This window comes from Bison bison, unplaced genomic scaffold, assembly GCF_000754665.1.
Source record: "Bison bison bison isolate TAMUID 2011002044 unplaced genomic scaffold, Bison_UMD1.0 scf7180017864527, whole genome shotgun sequence".
NCBI classification, from domain to species: domain Eukaryota; kingdom Metazoa; phylum Chordata; class Mammalia; order Artiodactyla; family Bovidae; genus Bison; species Bison bison.
The window spans coordinates 14,442,526-14,452,239 of NW_011495078.1; the positions used below are offsets into that span (position 1 = coordinate 14,442,526).

Here is a 9,714-nt window from a genome sequence, read left to right on the forward strand (position 1 = left end):
AACAGCCGTTCTATGGGATTGGTGGAAAGGCTGTGCCAGTGATTGGAGAGCAAAGGAGAGAGAAAGGCTAGAACATGATGAGCTCAGGTTCTGGCTGGACGATGTCTGGAAGACAAACCCCACGGGCATCAGTGGGACGGCATTGGAGCTTCATGGCCAAGAGCCTGGAGTTTGGAAAGAGTCTGGATTCATGGTTGAGTCATGAGACCGTGGACTTGGGTTTCCTTGTTTGCCAGATGGGGAGAAGAGTCTTGGCTACTCCAATGGGCTGTGGTCAGGGTGGATGAGGCAAGGCCTTTGGAGCAGAAGTTGCTGAGCATGCACGGGCTAAACATTAGCTTCTAGCGTGGGGCGATGAAGTCCAACAAAGTCAGCCAGTGGAGAAAGGGCTGGGTGAAGAACTGGGATTTTTTCTTCTGGAGATAATGGTGGGAGACTGACAGAAAGATTTTTCTGGAAGCCTCTGAGCATTTCAACTCAGCTCAGGACAGAACTGGAGGCTGGACCTATGGCTTATAAAGCATGAAGATGGCAGGCCTTCCGTCCCAAATCTGGGACATCAGCCTGCTTTTGGTGCTCTGGGGTCTGGTCAACCTCGCTTCCTCAGCCTTTATTATTGTAGGAGTCCAGATTCAGAAATCTGTCCTTCCCCTGCCTTCTGCACCACTGCAGGAAATGTCAGGTTTTGACCATTAATCCTGACTTAAGAAAGATAAATCATAGGATTATCCCTATAATATAATAAGTTTGTATATTATGATATTATAAGATTTTATAAAAGTTTTCCTTATAACTTTTATTTTTGTCTTTTTCAGAAATTTCAATAAAATATAAACTGTGACTTAAAAAATGAAATTAGCTATCCTCTTAAATCTCTGTTCTCAGCAGTTCAAATTAGGAGAATACTTGTGTAATCTTACTTTTTTTAATTTTTAAACTTTTTATTGAAGTATAGTTAACATATAACATTATATTATTTGCAGGTATACAATATAATGATTTGATATTTGTATATGTTGCAAAATAATCACCACGTCTAGTTAATGTCCACCACCACCCATAGTTACACATTTTTTTCCTTCATCCGTATAATTTTAAAATCTTGATGCTGAATAATAAATTCAAAAGCACATTTGTGGTGTTCACCACTTGTGTTACAGGGTTTGAATCACATGCTCCTTTGTGGTGCAGCCATGTTTATGTTCCAGAATTAAAGTGGAATCCTATTTACTGATAGACTGTGTGCTGACAGTTCATTTGAAAGTAGTTCAAAATGCATTTCTCCCATGTAGTCAGTGTTAGAGATGTTGACTATATTGCTGAACTAGCTGTAAGAACCTAGTTATAAATACTTAAATATAGCTATTAGATATATATGTGTGTGTGTGTATATGTATATATATTTGTATATGCCTAAAATAGAGTACCAGAAATACCCTTTAATAAATTAGAAGACCTTCAAAGTAGGAGGTAGTAAATCTGAGATAATACATGCGAAGCACTTAGGTCTGTGCCTGGAAGCCCAGGGAGTAATCACTGGCCACTATTACCCTCCCCAGTCACCCACCGTGGGGTCAGGTGGTGGAATGAAATGGCTTCCATTTGTGGGAACAGGTGGAGAGCTCTCTGTTCAGGCAACCTGTGTCAGCCTCCAGGCTGAAAGTGAGTGAACCACGCACCTCCTAAGCCAGACTTTTGGTTGCATTTCCCTCTGTGCCTAAAGCCTGACTGCTATGGTTAGTTAGACCTTCAGCCAACCCTGACTTCCTATTCCCTCTGCTGATAGATGGGGTTTGCTTTATCCATGCTGCCCTGGGTTTTCTTGTGTGTGCACGGTGGCATTTCCCCAGGAAGTCACCCAGAGACTTCATCTCCCCCACTCACTCTTCTGGGGTGGGATTGGGAAGAGCCCACCTTCGTCTGTCATCCGTTGATGACAGCTTCACCCCGTTGATTCTCTGGGAGCACGTGAAACATTGTTTAGGGACATAGAGGTGTATGATGAGAGTGGGTCTAAGTCCTCCTGCTCACCCCAAGAGACCTCTCCTTGCCCTTCTACTATTCTGGTCCTTCCACTCGAAGGCCCTGGGGTGAACAAGAAGTGGGAACCCCAGGGCCCTGGGAATTTGTTTTTATCTTTGGAAATTGAAATTGTTTCGATAATTTTCTATTTAGCTACCTGATTAAGATATAAGGAAAAAATATATATATGATATAAGGAAAAATATAGATACAAAATATAAGGAGATATATATATATGATATAAGAAAATATATATAAGATATAGGGAAATATATATATATAATATAAGGAAACTATGTCTGTGTCAAAAATATTTTTAGGGATAAGTGAAGAAGAACTTCTGCAGTTGTGTCCCTGTGCTTTAAAGAAATCATGTCTGGCACTAAGTTGATGAGCAAGAAATTTTAACCTAATTACTTAAAAATATAATTTCCTGAGAGTGAGTTAACAGGGCGGATACTGTGGAAAAGTAACCAGCTTTAACTGACTGCCTTGCCTTAATTTTTTTTTCCCCATTTCAGGCCTGCTATTTCAGGCCTGGTTAAAGTACTATGGAACGATGTCTTTCAAAATTGTTTGAAAGGAACTAATTTTACTTTGCTGTTGTCCTGTCTGTACTATTCTTATTTTTCCTCATTAATAGAACAGGCATTCTCATCGCACATACTGGAACCAATAGAAGAACTTTCAGAGGAAGAAAAAGGTAACCATGAGCTTGATCAGGGTTTATATCTGCATCAATCACATTTAGATGCTAAAACCCAAGCTTTGAAAATACTTGAATTTTATTGTAGTGTATCAAAATTAGGAAGGCATTTAGGTTTGGTTTACATTTCCAGTCTGTCTGTCGTATTCTGGCATCTTGTTCCTGTAATGTGCTGTTATAGTTCCGCCCTGCCTTACTGTTTTTTAGCATATGAGTAAGAAATTTTCTATGTCAGGGAACTTGAAAAAAAAATTTAAGCCATATGTCAATGCCAAGACTTTCTGATCAGGTGACAAATTGACACAATTGTGTGCCAGGTTATATAAAAATATTAATACCACAGTAGTCATAAAGTGCCCATTTCAAAAATTGTTTTTAATAGCAAGGAAGGCATAATGTCTAAGCTCTGAATGTGGAATATTTATATGCAGAATATCTCAATGGCAGAATTTGAGAGCTGTTATAGGTTTGGGGAGTTAATTAAAGTTATTACTGCTTCCTCATTTTATTTGGCAGTAATAATAAAAATTATTTCCTATCAACTAATTTTTAAAGTTTGTGAACACTTATTTACATTATTAATAGTATTTTCTAATGACTTAGAGATCCTAAAACAATTATATTTGGATCAGTTTATCATAATTTTCTCCTTAGTAATGCTTTACCATGTTTTACTTCTTTAGGAGAAAGCAAATTGTTAATATTTATATGGGCTGTGGTTGTATCATTTTTGTTAGGAAGAAAAGTAAAATTATACATCCTAATATGTAAATTCTTAATGTTATAACTTCTGTGTTCTCTAGACTTGTCCCAATTTTTTTTTTTTTTTTGTATAAGGATACAGATTGAGAAGGGACTAAATCACGCATATCTGTAACATCTGCATGATGTGTTTTCTCATTTTACTTGCATGTAACATGCTTGCTCTTTCATAAGTATCATTTATTGATGTCCGGAACACAAGATCCCTTATTCTTGGAAGAATCCCAATGAAATATGTCAGGAGGTTCATAGATAGGGTCCAGAATTTTGAAACTAGCGTCTCCAATTACATAGTTCGTACTATTTAAAATGAGTCAGCCAGGTTCCAAGAGGAATCCTGGTTTGTCCATCATCACCATTTCAGTTCCAAGTTTCACCCACTGCATCTTCTGCCTGGGCTTCTTTTAGGTTTCTTCTACTCAGACAATGTAAGGTTTGTGTTGTTGATGGCAAACACCTTCATTGGCTCTTGCCACATTTAGGGAGCCGAGTTGGGAAACTCATCTTTGCCACCTCCTTGTGTTCAGACACAGCTCTAGTGGAGATGGGTGAGTGCTGAGGACCACTGGGATCAACTGAGTCCCAGCGCTCTGTTACAGAAACCAGTGACTGCATCTTTCTAGTGCCTCTGTGGAGCCAGCCGGCTAGCAGCAGACTAATTGCCATCAATAAATTCCTCAGCTTGTACTAACATTTGCAGACAAATGCTTGTGCAGCTGAATTTTGGCAATGATTTGCAAAAACACTACACCTTTTTACCAAGAATTAACTCATCCTTTGAGGCAGACTTGATCTCACTTCCGTTGGATGTTAGAATGCGAGGACCAGGAGGGATCTCAGGGGTTATTTTATTTTTCAGAAACATGAAACACAAGGGGATTAGGAGCTTGCTCCAGGTCATTGAGTTTAATTAGTGACAGTGGCTGGGACTAATGTCCAGGTTTTCTATTTTCCATGGTTTAATGCAAAGAACAAAGTGATGGAGGAAGGCAAACAGGTCCAGCCTTTGCAGGACTGGCCGGGTGGCCTTTGGGGAATTCTCTTACCTCTCTGGTTTTAGAGTCCTGTGAATAATGAGGAAATTGAGTACTAGACGATCAAGTCCCTTCCAACTCAGAAATTCTGTTGTGTTGCTTTTTGTTTTGTTTAACTACTTGCTTTGCGCTACAATTATTTGCTTACCATGAATGGTATGGTGCATTAATGAGTCTGATATAACTGATTACATGTATGGGCTATTATGCGTTAGCCTGGCCATCTGCTTGGGCATGCTTTACATTTTTTAATTAGAGGAAATGCAGATTTCTAGAATAGTTTGTCTTGATCTTGGTGAGACAATATGTGCTTTATTTAAAATCTTCAGTTCTGATCGTCTTTCAAGTCATTCATTTCACCTTTACAGAAAAGGTTTATCTTTATTATTTTCATATCTATTCTACCTTCTTTGTCTTGCTTCTGTCTTGCCAGCCCCAGGCTCATAAGACTTCTTCGTATAAAAGTTTTTCTAATTATTCACAAATGACTTTCCAAAGTGAGCACCCACTTATGAAGGAATTTAAGGACAGAGGGAAATCTCCCATCATTTGGGGGAACCTAGGCATCAAAATGAACTTGCTATCAGGGCTGAAGGTGAACTTGGACGAGCCAGCAAATGAATTCAGTTACCTCTATCAACGGCCTTGCAACTCTTCTAGACTGTGGCCAGTCTGTTCCGGGTGTCACGTGACCCCTGCTTGTGGCCCCATGTCCCGGAGCCTCTCTTCGGACTGGGCTTCTGTGTTGTTTCCTTTATATCTGAGGTGCTGGCCAAAGAATTGTCTTTGCCTAATTGAGACAGGAGGTGCTTCTATTTCAACAGTAGCTCTATGACTTCCAGGCTCTCTCTTGGTACTTCTTTTTACTTTCAGCCCTAGACAGTTGCAGGCTTGATGGCCAACCAGCAGCCAGAGTCAGCGACAGCCATGTCTGCGGCTAAGCCCTCTAGGTTTTGATGGACTCAGTTCCTAGGGCAGAAGTTCTTTTTTTTTTTTTTGAGTTTTAGAATATTGGGAAAACAGCAGCATAAATGCTGAGAATATAAAATTTAAGATTACGTCTGACTTTTATCCATATAGACTCATATAAAATTTCATAATTTTGATTTAGCAAGCCATGGTAGCAAAGTGTAGAAAAGCATCATCATGCAGGTTTTTCCCTTCTATATAATGGACCAATAATAATGTGGCTAATTTTGCCTGAAATTTGTTAATAAGGGACAGAAATATTTTTTACTGTTGGAATTGAACTAGTGTTTAGAAAGCATCTTAACCAAAAGGCATATTGTTAAGATATTCTTCAAATCCACGTGCCATGGGAACCTAAAAGTCCCATCTGCTGAGGCAGGTGAGACCTTGAAAGAATGGGGTCTCTGTGGGGACCTGTAGCCCCAGACCTGGGCAGTGGCATTTGGTGCCACTTTCTTTGGGTGAAATGCTTTTGTTAGGAGAACAGGCTTCAGAGTGACGATAGTACCATCATCACCTTCTCCAGATCTGCCTGTGATGTTCACTAAGGGTCTGAACTGCCCAGCACTGAAACTGTTTCCTAAGCCTTCATTTTCCTTTGACATAAGCACTCGGTTGTTCAAGGTCATACAGTCCTGCCCCTTTCTCCAAACCTTCTTAAACTTAAGACATTTTTTTCTGGAAGGAAATAAAAGGAATAAGGAAGGACACATTAAGAGACTCTGTCCTGTTATTTTTTGTTTCAAACTTCAGGTTGTTTTAAGCAAAATATACTTTTCCTAAGACTTTTGTCAATTTCTTTTTCATTTTGGTAAGTATTTTGAGAGAGATCATAATCTTCACATTTTGAAATTTTATGTGAACTTAACATCCACTAAATTCATTACATAAAACTTAATTATTTAAAAGAAATAAGGCTTTTTCTTCATTAGATGATACCTAAATTCTAACTGGATTTAGGAGAGATGATTTCTTTAGGAAGTAGTAAAAATAATTTTAGGATAAAACGTTAAACTTTTAAATACTTTTTTTCCCCCATTTTGCTTCCCTAGAGACTTATTTCTCACATTACTTATCTAGCTATAATTTGGTTGAGTAATCAAGAAAAAGTCTTTGAAGATCCTGAAGTTTTGAAGCAGGCTTAAGATAATTTTAACAGCTATAATACTTATGGATTATATATTGTGCTGAATGACTAAAATATTCAAAGACCTGAAAACATTATAAATGCTTGCTTGCTGTTTAGAAGTTGTGTTTTGCCATTTTCTGCTTAGAGGTTTGATACATTTGTTTAATTCCTTTTAACACATTATAAAAACCTTATTTTAGGAAGAGAAAATGAACAGAAATTATATGACAACAAGATACATATAAGGAAAACTTTGAAGAATAACCCTTCCCTCACTAAGGAAATAAGAACCGTCTTGGAGCAGACTTTGGTGGAGAAACTGGAAACCTTGGGAATTAATGCAGTAAGTTCACCCACTTTGGGAATATTTACTGGTTAGTTTTGTTTTCTAAATAATAAATGATCAGAGAAGAGGAGGTGGCATGTCAGTTCTGTTACATTTGGAGACCAGAACCTGATGCGACATGATTCATTAAACACTTTGCTGGCATTCACCGTGTGCCTGACACCTTTCAGAGAGCTTTCCCAGTGTTAACTCATTTAAACCTAGAGATTGATCTCTGAGGTAAGTGGCAGTCAGTTCATCTGCATTTTGCAGAGGTGAAGTCATTGATTCAGGTCACACGTTAGTGATGAAGGAGCCAGGATTTGCCTCTAGGCAGTTGCAGAGCTGCTTACATTCTGATGTTAGCTCCAAACTATGTCTATTACAAAATCAGCAGCACTTATTAAATGAATGGGTGAATGAATTGTATTTCATGGTGTTGCCAGATTGAATAGTTGCATACATGAAATACACAAACTTAATTGAACAACCTGAATTTATATATTCCTGTTTCTGCATATGAGTATACATATTACATGTGCATGTATGAATGTGTAATGCAAAAGTATGCATACATCTGTGGGTGATTTCTGCAGTGGTGTGCACATGGACACGTGTGCACTGTGTACATGCACTGCATGCATGTTTATGTGTACAGATGCACGTGCTGTGTTTGTGTATGTTGATCGGTGTATATAGGTGCAAGAATCTGTATGCATACATGTGTATATGTGTGTCTACATATGTGCATACATTTGTGTGTATCTGAATGTATGTGTGTATACAAAGATGTGTATTTACAGATTTGTATGTCTGTATGTGGTGTGTGTGTGTATGATCTGTAACTACCACCCAGGTCAAGAAATCCTTCATTTCCAATATCCTAGAAGACTCTGGCTTTCCTAAGTCGATATTGCTCCATACTCCCCAACCAGAGGCAATGGCTATTTAGATTTAGTTTTGTTTGTTCTTAAACCTCATATGAGTGGAATCCTACACCGTGTAGTATTTGTGTCATTTGTTTTGCTTATGATTTTTCTTTAAGATTCATTCGTATTATTTCATTTTACATAGTTTGTACTATAATATTGTGGTGTATAAATACACTACATTTTATCTGTTCTCCTGTTGAGGGCCATTTGGATTTCCAGTTTGGGGCTTTTGGGCTTTACATTCTTGTACTGTCTTTTGGTGGACATGAACATTCCTTTCTCTTGGATGTATATCTAGGATTGAAATTTCTAGTTTTAGTAGATGTAGCCAAATAATTTTCCAAAGTGTAAACATTGACATATCCCTATGAGTGTGTGAGAGCTCCTGTTGTAGCTGCATATGGTTTTGGGGTTATATGTTTTATTTGGGACATTTACTTCATTTACTTTTATCCTATAAATATAAAAACACCCTTTTTAATTTTTCCTTTTTTTTAAAATTTTATTTTATTTTTAAACTTTACAATATTGTATTAGTTTTGCCAAATATCGAAATGAATCCGCCACAGGTATACCTGTGTTCCCTATCCTGAACCCTCCTCCCTGCTCCCTCCCCATACTGGGTGGTCCCAGTGCACCAGTCCCAAGCATCCAGTATTGTGCATCGAACTTGGACTGTCGACTCGTTTCATACATGATATTATACATGTTTCAATGCCATTCTCCCAAATCTCCCCACCCTCTCCCTCTCCCACAGAGTCCATAAGACTGATCTATACATCAGTGTCTCTTTTGCTGTCTCGTACACAGGGTTATTGTTACCATCTTTCTAAATTCCATATATATGTGTTAGTATACTGTATTGGTGTTTTTCTTTCTGGCTTACTTCACTCTGTATAATCGGCTCCAGTTTCATCCACCTCATTAGAACTGATCCAAATGTATTCTTTTTAATGGCTGAGTAATACTCCATTGTGTATATGTACCACAGCTTTCTTATCCATTCATCTGCTGATGGGCATCTAGGTTGCTTCCATGTCCTGGCTATTATAAACAGTGCTGTGATGAACATTGGGGTACACGTGTCTCTTTCCCTTCTGGTTTCCTCAGTAAAACACCCTTTTTTAATGTAATGCATAGTTTTTTGTTTACTTTTTTGTCTATCTGGGCTTTAACAATTAAGTTTGGAAACACTGAGTTGGGGATCTAAATTTATTTCCAGTTGGATCAGTTGTTTCAATATCTTTTGTTGAATAACCACCCTTTGTTTGTTTGTTTGAAATAGCAGTCATAAAGTTCATCTTTATATACATTTGGATTTATTTTTGGATGTTCAATGATTTTATCCTTTCAATTTTTTGGTATTTGTTTGCTAACATCATACTGGTTTAATTTTAGTACCTTTGTCCTGTATTTTAGTATGTTATAGGCCATGCCTTTTTATTACTCTTATTTCAAAAATGTCTTGGCAGTTCTTTCATATTTTGTTTTCCAGTGAACTTTAGAAACAGCTGCTGCAGTTCCAAAATAATCCTTGCTGGTATTCTGATTGGAATTGCTTTAAATGTTGTGTATTATTTAGGAAGAATTGACATTTGTACAGAATTGTGTCTTTGCATCCAGCATCAGGGTATAGGAAGACAGGTACTGAACACTGCTCACACAAACAGCTGGGGATCCATAATGATTATAGGATGTGAAATGAAGGAAAAGTAGAAGGGATTGAATAATTGAAGTCAGAGAAACTGTTTGGAGGTGGCAGTCGATCTGATGATGGAGATTTCTGCCCTGGGCAGCTGGATGGGTGGTGGGGCCACTTCCTGGAATGAGGAAGA

General features: G+C 38.0%; 1 protein-coding gene across 1 annotated transcript in view; it reads left to right on the forward strand.

The window, feature by feature from the left end:
* Positions 1 to 9,714, forward strand: part of DZIP1 (DAZ interacting zinc finger protein 1) — a gene marked incomplete at its 5' end in the record, with an annotated part of 48,805 nt that overhangs the window by 27,904 nt on the left and 11,187 nt on the right. Inside the window, 2 exons of the mRNA XM_010831561.1 lie at positions 2,666 to 2,725; positions 6,823 to 6,965. Of these exons, the coding sequence (XP_010829863.1) occupies positions 2,666 to 2,725; positions 6,823 to 6,965 (203 nt within the window). The remainder of the gene's footprint in view (positions 1 to 2,665; positions 2,726 to 6,822; positions 6,966 to 9,714) is intronic.